Source organism: Pristis pectinata, chromosome 12 (genome assembly GCF_009764475.1).
Source record: "Pristis pectinata isolate sPriPec2 chromosome 12, sPriPec2.1.pri, whole genome shotgun sequence".
Classification (NCBI taxonomy): domain Eukaryota; kingdom Metazoa; phylum Chordata; class Chondrichthyes; order Rhinopristiformes; family Pristidae; genus Pristis; species Pristis pectinata.
Genome location: NC_067416.1, coordinates 27,861,370 through 27,882,017, shown reverse-complemented (window position 1 = coordinate 27,882,017; position 20,648 = coordinate 27,861,370). Strand labels below are relative to the sequence as shown.

General features: G+C 42.1%; 1 protein-coding gene across 2 annotated transcripts in view; it reads right to left on the bottom strand.

The window, feature by feature from the left end:
* LOC127577001 (inositol polyphosphate-5-phosphatase A) overlaps window positions 1-20,648 on the bottom strand; it is a 426,171-nt gene that overhangs the window by 75,203 nt on the left and 330,320 nt on the right. For both annotated transcript variants that reach the window (XM_052027852.1, XM_052027851.1), the window contains exon 9: window positions 10,058-10,142. In XM_052027852.1, the coding sequence (XP_051883812.1) occupies window positions 10,058-10,142 (85 nt within the window). The remainder of the gene's footprint in view (window positions 1-10,057; window positions 10,143-20,648) is intronic.

Sequence of the window (20,648 nt, the reverse complement as noted above, 5' to 3'; positions counted from 1 at the left end):
GAGGAATTTAAAATAGAGGGATATGTGGGGGAAAGGGGTTAGATAGTTTTTAGGCGAGGTTTAAAGGTCGGCACAACATTGTGGGCTGAAGGGCCTGTATTGTGCTGTATTGTTCTATGGTTCTATGGTATGATACCATGACAAAAGACAGCAGTGTGCTCATAACCACATTAAAATAAATGGTCAGGAAATTATAATGTGTGTGGATACTGCAGCAGATCGCTCAGTAATGATGTAAGACACCCACAGTCATTACTGTGGATGCCCCACTAATGAAAAGTAACATACTCTGGAGAAGTGTTGCAAATACTGGAAGAAATGAGGTGAACCCTGGCCCAAGATAATGGGGAGATCAAGCTGCCCATAATTGCAACAAACCACACCTGGAGACTCATAGTGTTGGGCAGGGACTAGATTAGAATCCTTGGGACTAATTTATCTTGCTTCAACTCAACACTTGGTAGAGCAGAAACAGATAAAGAGCAAACAGATGGGTCCTTCCCTTCAGAATCACCTGCCTTTGATTCAGCACAAGGGAAAAGAGAAAAAATATAGACACCCAAAGGAGACAGTCAGGAAGGTGGATAAGCAGTATCTCAGTCATAAGTCAGCACCAGAAATAAGTGTGGCTTTTGGAAAATTGCATAGGAGTAAAGAAACTGTAAAAAGCACTGCAGAAGCAAAGGCAGAGCAAGTTACCACAGAATCTGTGAAAAAATGGCACTTCACAGACTACATTGGGTCAGTCGAGAGCAACATATCAGCTTAAAGTGACGTCACCATGAGAGCTCCATCTAATGGCCCAGGCAGAAACTGGCACGGCTCCCGAAAATTCCGTAACTATCATACAAATTTAAAAGGTTTACTCCAGTTGCATATAAACAACCTGGGAATTATTGTATGCATCAGCTGAGCCACGTGCGTCTTTTACTGTGTAATCCTGAAGATGCATGAAGTTTAAGCACTCCCAATCACTACCTTACAAATGTTCCCACTCCTAGACAATTTTTACATTTGCCCTTCAGATAAATCTCCGTGTAACTTTAAATCAAGGCACAGAAAACTTTGAGGATTTTTTTTTGCCAGCTTTCATGCAACCCTCCCACGCTCACTATGAAATTTCCTTTTTTTATGACTGGATTGTTCTGTATTTCCCCTTTGTTCCCAGTATAAGATATGGCTTCTTTCAGGACAGCATTCTCTCCTTCTGACTTTGTAAATGAATTGTATCCCCATTCTAACCTCCCCTATAATGGGCATAAACAGCAGTAGTAACAATGCGCTCTTAGAATAAACACAGCTGTGATGGCTGTGATTACGTGAATAATGAGCTTGAAATCTGCATTATCTCAGTAGTGACAAAGAAGCACCAATTACAAGTAATGCAGTGGCTCCAGCAATTGGTGCTGATTAGGTGCTCAGGGCAACGAGGCAATGAAGTGATATTTGCTCTTCAGTTCTTTAATGGAGCAAGGAAACAATAGAGGCAAAGCCAGGCCTTTTAAAACCTTGCACAGATTTGCTCAGAAGTAATAAATAATATGTAATAAAGTCAGCTTGAGGAGGATGAAAAGAACCATTTGCTTATCCAGGGCCCAGACATCCATGTGGTCTCTGCCAGACACCTGCCGAACATGAGTTCCCGATCTTCCAAGATTACCCCGGAGTCGGGAGTTAAAGATTAATCCCCAGCAAGGGAGAAAATATTACAGGACGGCAAAGAAAAGTTTTCTTTTCCTTTTCTTTGAACTTGATTTTTAAGTCATAGAACTGGCAATGGAAAGAAAACGGCCATTTGACCAATGGTTGAGAATTACTGAGTCAAATAACAGAGTTTGCACCTTTTCCAATGGGCTGGGAGGGGTGGGAACCGCAGGTCACTGAATCTGTTGTGTGCCCATGGAGGCGGGGGAGGATGGGGGTGGTAGGGGATAGAGGGGGAGGGTGGAGGTGCTGGGGATAGATGGGGAGGATGGAAGTGGTGGTGGGGGATAGATGGGGAGGGTGATGGTGGGGGATAGGTGGGGAGGGTGATGGTGGGGGATAGATGGGGTGGGTGATGGTGGGGGATAGATGGGGTGGGTGATGGTGGGGGATAGATGGGGAGGGTGGTGGTGGGGGATAGATGGGGAGGGTGGTGGTGGGGGATAGATGGGGTGGGTGATGGTGGGGGATAGATGGGGAGGGTGGTGGTGGGGGATAGATGGGGTGGGTGATGGTGGGGGATAGGTGGGGAGGGTGATGGTGGGGGATAGATGGGGTGGGTGATGGTGGGGGATAGATGGGGTGGGTGATGGTGGGGGATAGATGGGGAGGGTGGTGGTGGGGGATAGATGGGGAGGGTGATGGTGGGGGAATAGGTGGGGAGGGAGGTTATGGGGGTAGATGGGGAGGGTGGTGGTGGTGGGGGGATAGGTGGGGGGGGTGATGGTGGGGGAATAGGTGGGGAGGGTGGTGGTGGGGGATAGATGGGGAGGGTGGTGGTGGGGGAATAGGTGGGGAGGGAGGTTATGGGGGTAGATGGGGAGGGTGGTGGTGGTGGGGGATAGAGGGGAGGGTGATGGTGGGGGATAGATGGGGAGGGTGATGGTGGGGGGGTAGATGGGGAGGGTGGTGGTGGTGGGGGTAGATGGGGAGGGTGATGGTGGGGGGATAGATGGGGAGGATGATGGTGGGGGATAGATGGGGAGGGTGATGGTGGGGGGATAGGTGGGGAGGGTGGTGGTGGGGAATAGGTGGGGAGGGTGGTGGTGGGGAATAGGTGGGGAGGGTGGTGGTGGGGGGATAGATGGGGAGGATGATGGTGGGGGGATAGATGGGGAGGATGATGGTGGGGGATAGATGGGGAGGGTGATGGTGGGGGGATAGGTGGGGAGGGTGGTGGTGGGGAATAGGTGGGGAGGGTGGTGGTGGGGGGATAGGTGGGGAGGGAGGTTATGGGGGTAGATGGGGAGGGTGGTGGTGGTGGGGGTAGATGGGGAGGGTGATGGTGGGGGATAGATGGGGAGGGTGATGGTGGGGGATAGATAGGGAGGTTGTGGGGGGATAGATAGGGAGGTTGTGGGGGGATATATGGGGAGGGTGATGGTGGGGGGATAGGTGGGGAGGGAGGTTATGGGGGATAGATGGGGAGGATGATGGTGGGGGATAGGTGGGGAGGGTGATGGTGGGGGGATAGATGGGGAGGTTGTGGGGGGATATATGGGGAGGGTGATGGTGGGGGGGATAGGTGGGGAGGGAGGTTATGGGGGTAGATGGGGAGGGTGGTGGTGGGGGGATAGATGGGGAGGGTGATGGTGGGGGGATAGATGGGGAGGGTGATGGTGGGGGGATAGATGGGGAGGGTGGTGGTGGGGGATAGATGGGGGAGGATGATGGTGGGGGATAGATGGGGAGGGTGATGGTGGGGGATAGATGGGGAGGGTGATGGTGGGGGATAGATGGGGAGGGTGATGGTGGGGGGGATAGGTGGGGAGGGAGGTTATGGGGGTAGATGGGGAGGGTGATGGTGGGGGATAGATGGGGAGGGTGATGGTGGGGGATAGATGGGGAGGATGATGGTGGGGGATAGATGGGGAGGGTGATGGTGGGGGGATAGGTGGGGAGGGTGATGGTGGGGGGATAGATGGGGAGGGTGGTGGTGGGGGATAGGTGGGGAGGGTGGTGGTGGGGGGGATAGGTGGGGAGGGAGGTTATGGGGGATAGATGGGGAGGATGATGGTGGGGGATAGGTGGGGAGGGTGGTGGTGGGGAATAGGTGGGGAGGGTGGTGGTGGGGGGATAGATGGGGAGGTTGTGGGGGGATATATGGGGAGGGTGATGGTGGGGGGATAGGTGGGGAGGGAGGTTATGGGGGTAGATGGGGAGGGTGGTGGTGGGGGATAGATGGGGAGGGTGATGGTGGGGGATAGATGGGGAGGGTGATGGTGGGGGGATAGATGGGGAGGGTGATGGTGGGGGATAGATGGGGAGGGAGGTTATGGGGGTAGATGGGGAGGGTGGTGGTGGGGGATAGATGGGGAGGGAGGTTATGGGGGTAGATGGGGAGGGTGATGGTGGGGGGATAGATGGGGAGGGTGATGGTGGGGGATAGATAGGGAGGTTGTGGGGGGATAGATAGGGAGGTTGTGGGGGGATATATGGGGAGGGTGATGGTGGGGGGATAGGTGGGGAGGGAGGTTATGGGGGATAGATGGGGAGGATGATGGTGGGGGATAGGTGGGGAGGGTGATGGTGGGGGGATAGATGGGGAGGGTGGTGGTGGTGGGGGATAGATGGGGGAGGATGATGGTGGGGGATAGATGGGGAGGGTGATGGTGGGGGGATAGATGGGGAGGTTGTGGGGGGATATATGGGGAGGGTGATGGTGGGGGGGATAGGTGGGGAGGGAGGTTATGGGGGTAGATGGGGAGGGTGGTGGTGGGGGGATAGATGGGGAGGGTGATGGTGGGGGATAGGTGGGGAGGTTGTGGGGGGATAGATGGGGAGGGTGGTGGTGGGGGATAGATGGGGAGGGTGATGGTGGGGGATAGATGGGGAGGTTGTGGGGGGATAGATGGGGAGGGTGGTGGTGGGGGATAGATGGGGAGGGTGATGGTGGGGGATAGATGGGGAGGGTGATGGTGGGGGGATAGATGGGGAGGGAGGTTATGGGGATAGATGGGGAGGGTGGTGGTGGGGGATAGGTGGGGAGGGAGGTTATGGGGGTAGATGGGGAGGGTGGTGGTGGGGAATAGATGGGGAGGGTGATGGTGGGGGATAGGTGGGGAGGGTGGTGGTGGGGGGGATAGGTGGGGAGGGAGGTTATGGGGGTAGATGGGGAGGGTGATGGTGGGGGATAGGTGGGGAGGGTGATGGTGGGGGATAGATGGGGAGGGTGGTGGTGGGGGATGGATGGGGAGGTTGTGGGGAGATAGATGGGGAGGGAGGTGGTGGGGGGGATAGGTGGGGAGGGTGACAGCCCCTTCCTTCACTGTGGTGTATTCCACCAAGCAAAACAGATAGATTGAGGTCCAAGATGTCAGGGAGGCCACTGGGGAGAAAGAATCAAGGGAGGATGAAGACCTCATGCATCGTTGGGGAGAGGGGTCACCACCAGGGACTGAGATGGGACCAGAAGGAGAGTGGTTGCAAGGATTGCTTTATCGCAAAGAGGACCTTCCTGAGGTGGTCTCCCAGGGCCAGACTTGACATTGATGGACGTGCTTTGTCAAGTATCCTTTAAGTAATGATGAGGCAGACCACACGTGTGCTGTGAAGATCTGCTGCATATATGGCCAGTGCTACATATAGGCCACATGGGCATGGATGAAAATTACACGTGGCATCCAAGCATGTGCTGCACATCACTGGACACAACGCCATAAAGTACTGGAAGGAAACTTGTGGACTTCAAAATCTGTGCTATAAGTTCATAATTTTTTCACCAAACACTTCTTCATGGATATTCAATTGCACTGAGCTACACCAAAGAATATTTAGGCCTGCTGCTTTTCCAATCAAATCAAAAATCCTGGTACCAAAATAATATTATCTGAATCTTCATCAAAAATATGATAAAATTTAGATATTCTCCATCAATATTGCCATGCTGTGGTCTCAGTGTGACTGGGGCTGAAGTTTCAAACCATAACAATGATTTAATAGGACAATGAATTATGACATGTCAAAACACACTTTACCATGAGCTACCTCAATGTGTATTAGAAAGACATCGTAAAATTACAGTAATTAGGACAGCATTTTGCAGCATCGTTAACAGCTGATTAAACAACTCGGATAATTAGTGGGAAAACTGTCAATTCAAAGCTTGACCAAGACAAAAAATCTCCTAAGAATCAGCTATATGTTTTGGAATATATAAAAAAAACTATAAAAACAACTGCACAGCTTTGCTCCTCACGATTGGAGCTCCAATATCGTTCCTTTAATTGAATTAGAAATGCAGGGTGAAGCCTCACGCACACAACCAAATCCAAATTCTGATGAAATCTTTTTCTCTCTCCACTGATGCTGCCGAACCTGCTGAATACATTCAGTATTTTCTGTTTTTATTTCAGAAATCTACACAATTTCAAATGGTTATTTCAAATAATATTTGAAATAACTATCATCATTGTTTGCTATTAACTATCATCAATAACTATCATCACTGTTTGCTATTCAAGGCCAAGATGTTTAAAATCAAGTACTTTTAGTATGGACTTTAAGCAAGTTGGTAATAAACGACCACCTAAAATCACCATGCATCTTGCAGGTCACAAGTATGCCAATATCGTAGTATCTACATGAGGCGCTGCCTCAAAAAGGCAATTCTCACAGCTACCATTGGGCAGGAGGTACAGAAGCCTGAAGTCCCACACCACCAGGTTTAAGAACTGCTACTTCCCTTCAACTGTTCGGTTCTTGAACCAACTGGCACAACCCTAATACTAGCACAACCTTAATCACTACCTCAGTATAACAACAATATGACCACTTTGATCACTTTGCACTGCAATGGAGTTAGATTTTTTTGTTCTAATTGTGTTTGCTCTTGTAAAAATTGTGTATATTTTATGATTGATTTATGTTTTTCTTGTGTATACTGTTAATCTGATGCTATGTGCCTGTGATGCTGCTGCAAGTACATTTTTTGTTGGATCTGTGCATACGTGCTTATGACAATAAACTCGACTTTGACTTTCATGTAGGGCATGGAGTCACGGATAGAGCTGGCAGTCTAGACCAAATGATTTTGTCACTTTATCTACCTTCCTTATTAACTGGAATGACCTGATGCAGATGGAGGAACTATGTTTTTTTAAATGGGTAGAAATAAATGCTAAATTTGAGCCGAGGGTAACAAGCTCTCCTGAGCTGTTGTCCTTCCTCCTGCACAATAATCCAATTTGCTCAAAGTAAAAAGAAAAGGAAAATGTATAAGTAAAGGTAACTTAAACAGGACTAATCTGAGTATTGATTCCTAACTTAGCTGATGATTGACAGTGGAAATCAAAATAAAATGATTCCAAAAATAGATTTACCTCCAGGATCACCACAAGGTAAAATAAGTGAGCTCCTCCACTTCAGGATCCTTGAATGGGCAAGGAACAGATAGAAAAGCTCTCTGGACCCAAAGAGTCTTCCAAAACTTCAAACATAATTAGTCTTACTCCAGCAGGGAGCAATGATATCTGTGCTTATTAACATCAGTCTGCAGATGGTTGCCTTGCTTCAGTGCATCTCAATGCATCACAGAACTGAAAATATTTAGCTGCAAAGTGTGAGAGCCACTTTGGTCACATTATAATCTGGACAGGTATTTGCAACCTTTTTCATATGCTGTGGACCAGAGTCGTCATTGATTTCAGTTGGGATTTTTTTTTCACATTTGTCTCTGATACTCAATGGCATTACTGGTGCAGACTCTCCCACCAGCAACAGTCTGTGGGCCAGCATTGACTATATACTCAACAGGATCAGACAAATAAATAAATTGACTATATACTCAACAGGATCAGCTCTATGGCTACAATAGTTGGTCTGAGACAGTTTATCCGCAGTAATTCACTCACCTCCAGACACTCCAAAGTCTTCCCATCATCTGCAAAGCACAAGTCAAGAGTGTGATGAAATACTCTCTACTTGCCAGGATGTGAAGCTCCAAAGGCATTCAAGAAGCTCAGTACAATCTTGGACAAAACAACTCACTTGACTGACACCCCACTCACCATCCCACATGTTCATCTCTTCCACCACTGGTGAACCAAGGCTGCTTTATGTACCATCTACAAAATGCATTCACCTAGGTTACTCCGACAGCATTTTCCAAACCCCTAAAACCACAACCTCTCATAAACCTACAACCTCTTAAAGCAAGAACAAAGGGAGCAAGTGCTTGGGAACATCATACTTGCAGGCTTCTTTCAGAGTTGGATATGACCCAGGTTTGGAAATATATGACCATTTCTTCATCACAGCTTGGTTTAAATTCTGAAACTCCCTACCAACAGCATAGTACGAATAACCTTCACCAGAACTACAGCAGCGGTTCAAGTAATTTTCTCCCAAGTACCTTCTTAAGGGCAATCAGGATGGACAGTAAATGCTGGCCTTGGTGGGAATATCCATATCCCGAAAATAAATAAATAAGAAAAAATCCATTACAACTGTAGTGTGTGTGTGCATGTGAAGCAATTTGTCTGTGGTTATGGTATAAACACAGATTCCAGAATCAATACTTCTCTTGGCAATTCAGTGAGGAGGAGCAAAATTGTTTGGAGGAAGTAATCTCATCCCATTTCATTGTAGCACATTACAGGCAAAAGCAAGCTTAAATCTGCTGCAGGTTTAAAGCTGGTGAAAATTGGAAACAGCCTTGGACTGCTACAAAACCCCATAGGGTAAATAAACCACTGGTCAACCTGAGATCAAATTTGAACTAAGCCTATGAGTAAGTGGCTCAGTGGGAGATCAATTAACTTCAAATTAAAAATGCTTAGAAACTCAGACCCAGTAGTAGTGGTAATTGCAATCTATAGTACGGACAGGTTTCATTCTGTTTCCAAAATTCAGTTCCATTAATGCCATCACTGCAAATGAATTTCTAAATATTAATATTTTTTAACAAAAAATGCTATTGCCCTATAAGTAGCATAAATCAGAAACCTTGAGCTTACTTGTATAAAGAATTTTCTTGCCTTTATTCAACAGATTCTTATCGTCAAAGTAAAAATACTTACAAAAACGGCTTGTACTTCATTTTGCAATTCCTTTCTAACATTTTAAGTAATTCTGTCCAGTTCTAAAGCATTTCCAACATCCCAACATGTCTAAGTTACCTTGCTTTTTACTTTCATGTGGACTGAATAAAGCATACACCTCACCCATGAATCTGAAGCTTGCAGTTATTTGTTATATAAAAAGTGAGTGCAATAAATTCCGATAGCTTTTGGTGAATATTTCAGTATATGTACGCTAGTAATACAATTTGATGAATTTCATTCATTCCCTGGGGAAAAAATTCTTCCAGCCTAAGTTATTTCACTGTATGCAAATACTAGCAAGACATTGCACTTCTTTCCACTGCAATATTTGCCAGTAAGTTAAATTATATCTCCTCTTTTTTGCTCCTTTTGCCATGTAATATCTACTTTATTTGCCACTAATTACTCTGTTTTTCACTCATTTTGTTTTGTAAGTTCTTCCTTTTTTGCCACTAACTATTCTTCTTTAATTTATTTTCCTATTCGTTAAGACTATCTGTAAATCATATGGTCCACTGCATGGGTATCACTGGGCTCTGTGCCCATACCCATGGTACAACTCTCCAGGTAACATTACTCAGTAATTTACAAATCAGAACATTAATGGTCTGGGATAGTTAACACACTAACTTCCCATTTGCTGTGGAACAAAACTAATGACAACATTTCACTTCCAAAAGTTAATATATACAGGTGCTTCCCACTGGTATGGCCATTCAGGTAACCGAAATTCATCTTTTCAGAATTCGCAAAACACTAGCAAAAAAATTTAGGATACCGAATAAAATTTGCTCTCATGGGAAAATTTTATGTGGGAAAAAAAAGTAGATAAGTAAACACAACATTTTTGTTCAACTCACATTGCTCGAAGCATGGAAAATTGCAAAACAGACCGCTTCCTCGGAACGCAAACCCCTCCTCCACCCATAACATGGGGGTCGCCTGTAACTGAGTTAATAGTGCCAAGACAAGAGGACAGCACATTTATATAGAGAAGGGTGAGTGATACACATAGTGATATAAATGATTTCAGTGACACTTGCATACAGTGGCCGACAGAATTTTATCATCCTACCCTATTCCGTAATTTTTGTTTCATCTTTTGTAAACTCCAAATTTATATCGTAACATCAACATTAGCAAACGTTTTATCCTCATGAAAACAACAGCAACTTTCATTTGTGAAGCACCTTTATAAGAGTAAAAACATTCCAAACCTTAAGGATGTTGTCAAACCAGAGGTTAAAAAAAAATTGTCATTATTGGAAGAGAAACAGAGCACCAAGGAATGCTTGCACAGTAACACCTACCTCTATAACACCTTTAGAATCCAATCTGAAGTTAAAGTCACCAAACAGGAAGTGTGGCACCTTCTCATATCGTTGGTCTGTGATCCTAGAGTAAAAACAGGGAAGTTCACTTTGCATTTTCCAATTGACTTTCAGCTCAATTTTATTTATTTCAAGTAATTTAAGGCATAAATGACATCAAGTGGTTTCCTGCCAAAACTGCTGAACCAGTGAGTTTCCCCTTAAATATGAACTTTGGGTAAAACAACATCAAATACCAAAGTAATATTCAGCTGCCTTGAGATTGTGGGCCACCTGTGTGTGTTCCGATAAGTGTGGGCTTGGGCACAGTCTTCCATTGGAACTCCAGATCACAGTACATCAGTTATTGCTGTGCAAGAATTGTCTCAGTGAGCACAGCTTGGCTGCACTCCTGGAAAGGCTTTGACCGCCAGTAGGGTCCTGCCCCCCAAACTCACGACCTATCAAATCTGCTGAATGTTGGAAAATAAGTTAAATGTATTACATTTTTATTAAACGTTAAGAGACTAAAAACCACGTGCTGACACTTAAAAACAGTTAAAAACATTTAATGTAATTTGAATAAAAAATACTCCACATACTTTTCTCTCGGCAGCTGATTCCTTCCCAGTCACTTGAATGGGGCTGCTGTACCTATGCCAGGGTTTGAGCTGATCAGTGGGCAGATTTCCCAGCATGAGAATTTGGAAGTCTATGGAAATTCAGTGCCTCATTGGACTCCAATTTAAACCCATGCCATTGCGGGACACTGTGCCGCGAAATGTGGCAAGTCATGGCACAAGTTCCACTGTCAGGGCAGAGGATCTGCCTCTTATATCGCCACCAGCTTCCTGTTACTTAACATAATAAGGTAACAAAAAAGCCCCAAAGCACTTCACAGAAGTGTATCACATTAAAATTAAGGCCAAAATGTTGCTGTTAATTAATATAGTAATGTAACAAAAAAGCCCCAAAGCACTTTACACTACATGTTAATATTAATGCCAAAATAGCCAATGACTTGGTCAACTTTTTAATATGTATTTGAAAGGGAGAATTCCACTGAGTAGTGCATTGGCAGTTGGCATCATGGCTTCCAACAGTGCAGTAGTTAAATTTGTTGATGATTGAGAGTTTAGTTACCTGGGAGAGTTGTAACACTGTGGAAACTGAGGTGAAGAATTTAGAGTGATTTGAAGATAAGGATAAAAATTTTAAGTGATGCATTGTTTAACTGGGAGCCATTGTAAGTCAGCAGGCTCAGTGGTGCTGGATGAAACTTGGTGGAAGTTAGGACATGAACAGCATATTTTGACTGACAACATGTTGGCAGAGACTAAAACAAGGTAAATTTGCTAGAAGTGCATTGAGTCAAGTATTTTTTGAATGAAAAGGTATCAATGACATTGTCAGCAGCAGACTTGCTGAAGCAGGGGCAGACTTCGTAATGGCAAGGCCAAATGATCTGAACGTTACCTTGGGGGTAAATGCTGTAAACAGCCTAGCTGAATTATAATCATGTAGGCTCTGCGACATTGTACAGGATTATAGGCTGTCCCCAGGTTATGAACACCTGACTTATTAAATTCAAAAGTCCGATGTATGTACATATGTTTTTTCCTATGAATGGCAGAACTAGTTTCTGTGCTCTCTCCACTTTTAGTAATTGATATTTCTTACAGTCTTATGTGCTTTTGATGCCATTCATTGCAATACTGTGGAGGTATAGTTACCATATCAAGTGATTTCTGTGTATTTTCCAACTTTTGTATAAAATCGACTTATGGACATCTGTAAAAATGGAACCTATTTGTTACTCGGGTATGGCCTGTACTTTTATAGTGGTTTGTTTTCTAATTATAGAATCTTGACAGGCAATACAAAATGTATTAACAGAACCACTGATTTACAATGATCAAATAACTCAAATTTTTTTTATATCTTAAGACATTCTTCATTTTTCCCCAGTGCCTTGACTATTATTTAGAAGGTGGCATTGATTCTTGCTTTTAATCCTTTCCCTACTGTATTTAAAACTGAGGAGACAAAGAGAGATCATCTACAAGATATACTATTTTGAACTAGGTTCCTCACTTTTCGCAGCATGTTTACCATGGTCTCTATATATTATTTGCCCAGTGCTCTCCTGAGGGTCTTCGTGCCCTTTCAATTCTTTCTGGTACATTGCTTCTTCAGAATCCTAAAAGTTGCACCAGTTTTCTTGTAATGTGAGGTTCAAGATTTGTTACCCTTGAATCTGTGAAACAGGGTCCCAAATGGCCTTTCTAGGGGCACTGAATTCATTTGGAATCTAGGGACCAGCACTGGTCTGGTGTCAAGCCTCTATGGTTGAACTGCTTCTTTACCCAGGCTCTAGGATACAACCACCATGATAAATTGTATCCTTCAGTGAGCACTGGAACTATTGGAAGCTGATACAAAGACACCACTCTCTTGGAATCTAGACTGAAAACTCACCAGTATAAAATAGCATCATTCTCTTCAACACATAGGATTAGTGTAAATGGGTGGTTGATAGCTGGCGCGGACTTGATGGGCCAAAGGATCTGTCTCCGTGCTGTATCTCTCTATAACTCTATGACAACCATTGTCACCAGCACACTTTGAATTTTGACCCAGGTGTTTGAGGATTGTGAGCTTCTTAAGTTAGCCATGAATACACTATTGCTGTATATAGTCTTATATTGACCATTTCTTAAATCCTTTGTTTGTATTTTTGTTTGCTTTTAGTTTCACATTATTGTATAACAACTTGCATTTATATATAACCTTTCACCAAATAAATCTGCAATTCTATAAATCAAAAAAGTATATGCAACAAGAATTATGACTTGATGGAGTTTTTTTGCATCTTAATGTGGGAGACAGAACTGGGTAAATTTGATACAAAGTACTACAAATGAATATATACACAGTTCCACGTATAAATATAACAGTTACCTATTTGATATAAGAGAAAAAAAAATGGCAATTTTAGTTTTAAATTGAAATTAAAACATTTCAAAAATAGGTAGTTATTTTAAGAATGATTTTTCTGATTCCTGCAGATAAAACACTTTGAAATTCGGGCCTGGCCTTCCTGAAAGCAGATAAAACTGAACTCCATTCAGAGAGTTCTTCCTGAATCAATTGTCAAAGGACAGACGGTGCTACCGGAATAATGGAAGAGCTTAGACTCTTACGGTTTCCTCTCAATTCAGTGCTGCCATTAAACCATAAGCTTTTGAAAAGTCAAAAACAGGACAAAAAGCACAAAAGTAGCCATGTCAGACACCGCAGTGGTAAAATGCCTAAGGCCAAAAACCTCTGATTTGCTATAACATTTCGTAGCCATTCTGTAAGAAGGAACAGTTGCCTTTTCAGTTAATTGCCATGCCTAATACGATAGCCTGTATCATTCAATTGTTCTAAGTCAAGGTATCAGCTGCAGGTCAGAAGGTAACATTTTGTTTACAAGATTATTTCCTGAAGTACTTATCTCACATTCCCTGTGAAAGTTGACTTTGCTTTTTGTAGAGGAAGAATTGGGAATAGAAAATTATCCACAGTGGCTGGAGTTGAATGAGTTTAGGTGGGAGGTCTGAAAGCTGCCTGCCATGACACCCAGCAGGATGCCTTATTAGCTGCGTCATCACAGTTCATTCAAGCAAACCATAACAGTGTCACCAACATTCCCACACAAAGACAAAGTTCTTCACACAGTCTATAAACATGCTTCTCCTGGCCAATTCATCCCAGGCTGACATCAGTGAAAAGATTTTAAAAATAAGCTCCGTCAAACAGACTGAATGAGGTGACGATTCTTCAAGCCTGCTGAGAAGAGATGTTCAGGGGGTCAACACATAATTTATCACTGATGAGAAGAGTTTATTCTTCCAGCTTTTCCTACTCTGTAATGATTTTAGGCAAATTGGTACTTACCATTAGAGATTTTTCAAATGCAATATGAAGCTGTTAAAAAAGAGTGGGTTTTGTCAGAACTGTCACTAATTTTTATAAAGCACTTGCATTATAGAATGTTCAAACAAAAGGGAAATTTACATACATTCCATATGAAATGAAAGTCCCTGTGACCTCCCAAAGCACAGAATCCAGAATAGAAGTCACTAGGAGCAATGCAAACTAGCAATAAAGGTCACAGGAAGGTTAGTGAACACAGTGGAGAATGACAGATACAGTCAAAGGTAGCTTCAATTCTGCCAATTATCTTGGTGGTAAGTTTTTTTTTGGAAATCAAGTTAAATATCCAAAAGGTTGAACCAATACTGAAACAGTGACAGCCAAATCACTTGGCACTCTTCTGTGCTATTGTTCTTCATCATAATTCACACAACAACTGAGCGAAGCAATCTAGTGGTCAGAGAAGCTAAGTATTTTTTTTAAGCAGATACTTTCCAGTTCCAGGGTATTTTGGTGAGACAAGTAACAACTCAGCTTGAGAACTAGTTCTGTGATCTCTAATTTAGTTGCCTGAATTTAGTTGACTTATTAAAGATGCTCATTGAGTCAAAGCATCTGTCTGGCTCAGGGATATCCTTCTGCCTCCCATCCCAGTCTTCTTTTTGGTCCCAGAAGGTAGCGTTAGGCTCCTGCCTTGTGATAGGAATTGACATCAGTCTGGGCTTTGGAGACCTGCTGAGGCTGGAGGCTTGCTATACTAGGTTTCTGGGTTTCTGGAGAAGCAACGGGAAATATCGGGAATGTTTATTAAATTTACTTTCATCAGGCATGCTGCTCAAATTATCCGAAGAGCAAATGTGTATAAGCCATAAAAAATCCAATCATAATGGTTTTGTTCGTAAAATTGGATCTAAATTGTTGGGGTGAATTGTTATGTGATTTGGTCTTTGTTCTATTCCCAGGGTTTCCTGTGGTAGAGGGGCAGATCATTTCTGTCTTAAACCTTTTGAAAATGAGGTCAAAATGATGCAGTATGACGGAGTACAGACACTTGTCAGTACATTTCTGCCCCCTTCATTACCTTGCCACCCCAAGTTCTGCCTTTGCTGTCCCCAATAAACCACATTCTTGCACAAAGTGGGTACTGTGTAAGGTAACACAAATCGGCAGAAATAGGGCCTACTAAAAATTGATTACAAAATGATCCCAAATGTTATGTGACTGGTCTGAGGAAAGCAATGTTACTGGAAAGGAGCAACACACACAAAATGCTGGAGGAACTCAGCAGGCCAGACAGCATCTATGGAGGGAAATGAACAGTCGACGTTTCGGGCTGAGACCCTTCATCAGGAAGGAAGTTGCCTGACCCGCTGAGTTGTTGCCTGACTTGCTGAGTTCCTCCAGAATTTTAGGTGTGTTGCTCCAGATATCCAGCATCTGCAGTCTCTCTTGTGTCTCCATTTTACTGGAAAGGAAGCCCTTTAATTCACTGAATCACAAGCCCTTCCCAAGCAGGTAATCAACTGCTTTATTAAAAATATGCTGCCCTTGGAAGTTAGATGAGGTTACATGTTTCAGTGTCAACTGCTGACAAGTCCTGTCATGCCATTTTTTCAGTTGTTTGGTGCCCGACTGTTCTGAGGTGAGAACTTACTGTTAGTGATAACAACATTGTGATGACATTCCTCAGTAACTATATCAAATAGCTTAATACATCCATTGATGGAGCAGACAGAGAGATGTCAGAGAAATGTGTCACATGTTCATCCATTATTCTTGCCAACAGGAGCCACTGGCATTTAATGTTTAATTCATTTCAGTCATCCACTATGTATTTCAGCCCCACAGATCTATGCTGCTATTCATGCCCTACAAGACATTCCTCTCACCTGACAATATTCACCCGACAAAATATATTCAGGAAAGAAACAGGCCACTTTGCTCAACATATCCATGCGTTTATGCCCATCATCCAGCCTCTAGCAACTAGAACTGTGATTAAGAAATTTTTCTTCACTCAGTCGACTATGATTCTTTAGAAATCCCTTAATTTATCTAATCTTGTGAATACATCCTCCAGTACTTTCAACCTCGTGTTTAGTAACCTTTCCCTTCAATTCATCAATACCAATTGGTACAACTACACACTATTGTGGCAAGTTCCACATTCTTACCCCTCCCTGGGTGAAGAAGTTCCTCTCACATTCGCTTTTGGATTTATTAATGCCCAATTTATATTTATAGCCTCGAGTTCTGATCATCTCAGCAAGTGGAAATATCTTCTCTGTGACTATTCCTTCCAAACTCTTTCAGAATCTTAAACTCCAATCAGGTCATCCTTCAGTCACTCCTTTTCTAGAAAAAGTCACCTCAGCCTATTTGGCATTTCGCAGTACAGACAGCCACAAATTTCTGATAGCACAGCAAAATCTTTTCTTTCTCCACTTTTTTCACCACTTATATACCATCCTTCCCCATTGACATGGCTTTCTGATAAATGGATACCATTTTTACATTTGTTTTTAGTAGTTTCTCACAGACAAAATTTGTGTTTTGGAGCTCGTGTGATGTACATGAAAGGCTAACAGAGACGAGCCGCAGCAAGTAATTAGGAAAATAATATTGGTCTTCTAAGGAGGTGGAGTTTAGAATTAGTATTTTTACAATTGTACAGGGTGTTGATGAGGCTGGACCTGGAGTACAGTGCACAGTTTTGCTCCCCTTATTTAAGAAAGGATATACTTCATTGGAGGCAGTCCAGAAGAGATTCATTAGGCTAATTCCAGGGATGAGATGGGTGCCCTTTCACGAACAGCTGAAAAAGTAAGATTTGTATTCTTTGGTGATCTTATTGAAACATATAAGGTCCTAAGGGAAAGTGACAGGGTAGATGCTGAGATGTTTCCAAAACTGGGAGAGTCCTGAACAAGGGGACATGGTTACGAGATAAGGGGCAATCATTTAAAACTGATATTCATAGGAATTTCTTCTTGCCAAAGGTGGTGAAATTATCCACTCCGCAGGGCCATGGAAAGTAGATCACTGAAGGTACTTAAAGAGCAGAGATACAACATTTGGAAAAATCATAGAATTGAGAGCGATGTGGAACTGGCACAGAAGAGGAATTGAGGCCTGGGGCAGATCAGTTATGATCATGTTGAATGACAGGGCAGGCTTCAGGGGCCAGGCAGCCTACTCCTGCTCCTATTTCCATATATTCTTATGTTAATGACAACAGTGAATTAGCTGACTAAATACAGTATTTTGCTTCAGCACTCTTGCAACTGCTTTCTTTGCAGCAGAAGACAGGCATGTAATCCAACAATCATCACATAGCAGAAAGTATGATCACTGTAAGTCCAGGAAATTGTTAATTGTCCCATAGTCATTTACTGCTAACTGCAAAATATCAGCAGTGCTCAATCTGGAAAAAAATGAGGAAGGCTGCTGCAGAGCTCAATAACCCACTTGATGGCTAAAAAATAACAGAACTGAATTACTTTTTTAAGTGCATAACACTTCTGAAACAAACCATTAGTTTAATAAGTCAGGTCCAAAGATCCGTTTAAGCAATTATAACATATCAAAGTTTTTGGAGACTCTCAGTAAAAAAAAACTGGCATGATTCCCAAAGCACTAAAAACAATTGTGTGTGTTGATTTTGAGGAAATGAGAATCTGAAAATGGAACGAATCAAATTACTGCCCGTAGATTTTATGCTACAATAATAATTACATGTAACAGCCTCTTACATCTAATCTTTATCATATTTAATATTGTAGAATTGATAACAGCACAAGAGGCCATTTGGCAAGAGCAATATGCTATAACCTCAGCTCTTTCCTTTGCAATTTTTCCTCTCTGAACTATCTGACTAATTCCCCTTTGAAATGAATGATTGAATCTGTGTCCACCAATTTTAATGCCAGATCTTGAATACACACCACAGAAAACCTACGAAACACTGAGAAGACATAGCAGGATGGACAGTGAAGATCTGTTTCCCCTGCAGGAGAGCTCTGGCTACAGATACTGTATATTCTCAGTGTTAGGGGTAAATCATTTAGGATTATGACAAAGAGAAATTTCTTCACTGAATGCATTATGAATCTTTGGAATTCTCTACCCAACAGATTCTGGATGCTCAAACATTGTGAACATTTAAGTGCAAGATCAATAGATTTTACAATTCAAGAAATCAAATGAAAATTAGGAAAGAAAATGGAGATGAAGTAATTGATCAGGCATAATGTTATTGAATGGCAAAATATGTTCAAGGGCACATAGCCTTCTCCTGTTCCTATAATTTACATCATTATGTGAAGAACTGCATTAATGTCTCACAATATACAATATAGGTTAATTCCTATTTACATGAAATGTCAAGGCTTTTTTCCTACAATTGTAAAACCCCATGGATTATGGAAAACATGAATATTATAATGTTATATCTGAACACCTTGAAAAGAATAGTAGGATTGAGCAGAGTCAACATAGATTTATGAAATGAAAATAATATTTGGCTAATCTATTGCAGTTCTTTAAGGATGTGACTAGCAGAATAGATCAGGGGGGACCTGTGGATGTGGTGCACTTGGATTTTCTGAAGGTTTTTTGATGAAGTCCTACACAGGAGAAAAATCAACAAGGTTAGGGTACATAGAATTGGGAGTAATAATATAAAGATGGTTATCATACAGAAAGAAAAAAGTGGTAATGAGTTGATCATTCTTGAGTTGGCAGGCTGTAGCTTGCGGGGTACCATCAGTGCTTGGAACCCAGCTATTAACAATCTATATCCACAATTTGGCTGAATGGAATAAATGTCATATTTCCAAGTTTGCTGATGATATTAAATTAACTGGAACTTATGAATATAAAGAGGATGTAAAGGGTCTTTAGGAAGATGGGTGAGACCACAAGAAGATGGAACATAATGTGGAAAATGTGAAGTCATTCACTCTGGTGAACAAAAGAGAAAAATCAGAGTCCGTGTTAAGTGGTGTGAGATTGGGTAGTGCTGATGTTCAAAGGGAACTAGGTATGGTTGTACACCAGTCAGCAAGTAATTAGAGGCCAAATGATATGTCACCCTTTATAATGAGGGATTGCAAAAAGAAGTCTTATTGCAATTGTATAGGACGTTGGTAAGATCACATCTTGGAGTATTGTGCACAGTTTTGTTTTCCTTGTAGAAAAAAGGATGTACTTGTTATAGAGAGAGCGCAGTCAAAATTCAGTAGATTGGCTCCAGGAATGGCAAGTTTGCATTATGAGAAGAGGTAGATGGACTGGAACTAGTCCATCTATCTCGTTTAGAAAAACGAGAAGAGATAGCACTGAAATTTGCAAAATTCTTAAAGTGCTTGATGCATGTTTTCCCTGAAGAATTTAAAACCGGCAGCACAATTTTAGAGCAAAGCATTGGCCTTTTAGGACTAAAAAATTTCTTCACTCAGATGAATCTTTGGAATTCCTGAATCCAGAGGATTGCAGGGGTTCAGTCGCTGTGTGTATTGATAGATATCTGGGTATTGAGGGAATCAAGGGATATACTGTTAGTACTGGAAAATAGTGCTGAGAAAGAAGATCAGCCATGATCCTGATGAATGATACAGCAAGCCCTTTCTCGTTATGTTTAGCAGAAATAATTTTTTTCTCCTGTAGCTGTATTTTTTAAAATGTTTAATTCAACCAGTCGTCAATAAACAAGCATCTGCATGAATAAGTCAGATATGAATCTTTAATTGCACAAGTTATGATTTTGCAACTGCAATGATGACAAACTGCTTGCTATCATGATACTGTACAATTGACAGCAACTTTTAGAGTCCACATATAAGCAGTTCAGTACAGAAATACAGATGTTATTGTTGGTGATTTTTCTGCTTCTCACTGTTCTTCAGCCTTTTCCAATGTAACCTCCATATTCAGAGACTTAACAAGAATTCAGGCATTTAATTATTATTCCCACAGTAACCTACCTTGGAAATGTTTTGTTGCATGAGGCTTGAGTGGAATTTAAAAGTATATTGAGCCATTAAAAACTGCCTTGCAATCTATAATTCACAGATGAATATTTTAAACCGTAGCAGATTTTAAAATAAATCTGTTGTATTTTTGATATTTTAAAATATTTATGATATTTTAGCTTCTAACATAATCTTGTGCATGTACTATAAATTAGAGTTCAACAAATCATTTAAAACCTTAGTTTAAAATTATGCTTTTTTGCACTCAGCTTTGACATCTTTGAGGTTGCTTTGCATAGCCAACTTAAATACATCATTGTTATTGCTACCAGGGGTCCTCTACTTGACATCAAGTTTTGGCTGGAAAGGGAATTCCATAGCATAGAGACTGCTTTGTCTCTGAGGGTTAGGTTTCCTTGAAATAGCTGCAGGAGCCACTGCTTCATCACTGATACATAACCCAGGTCATGTAGCTTTCTAAAACACATCAGGCATACTGTTTCCCAACAATCTACTGTAAAAAGACTTGCATTCTTGCATTTATCAAGTATCTTTCATGACAACCCAAAACACTTTATACCTAATGAAGTACTTTTGAATTATAGCCACTATTGTAAGGAGTCATTGCAGTCAATTTGCACACAGAAAGGTTATACAAACAACATAATAATGGTTAGATATTCCATTTTAGTGACGCT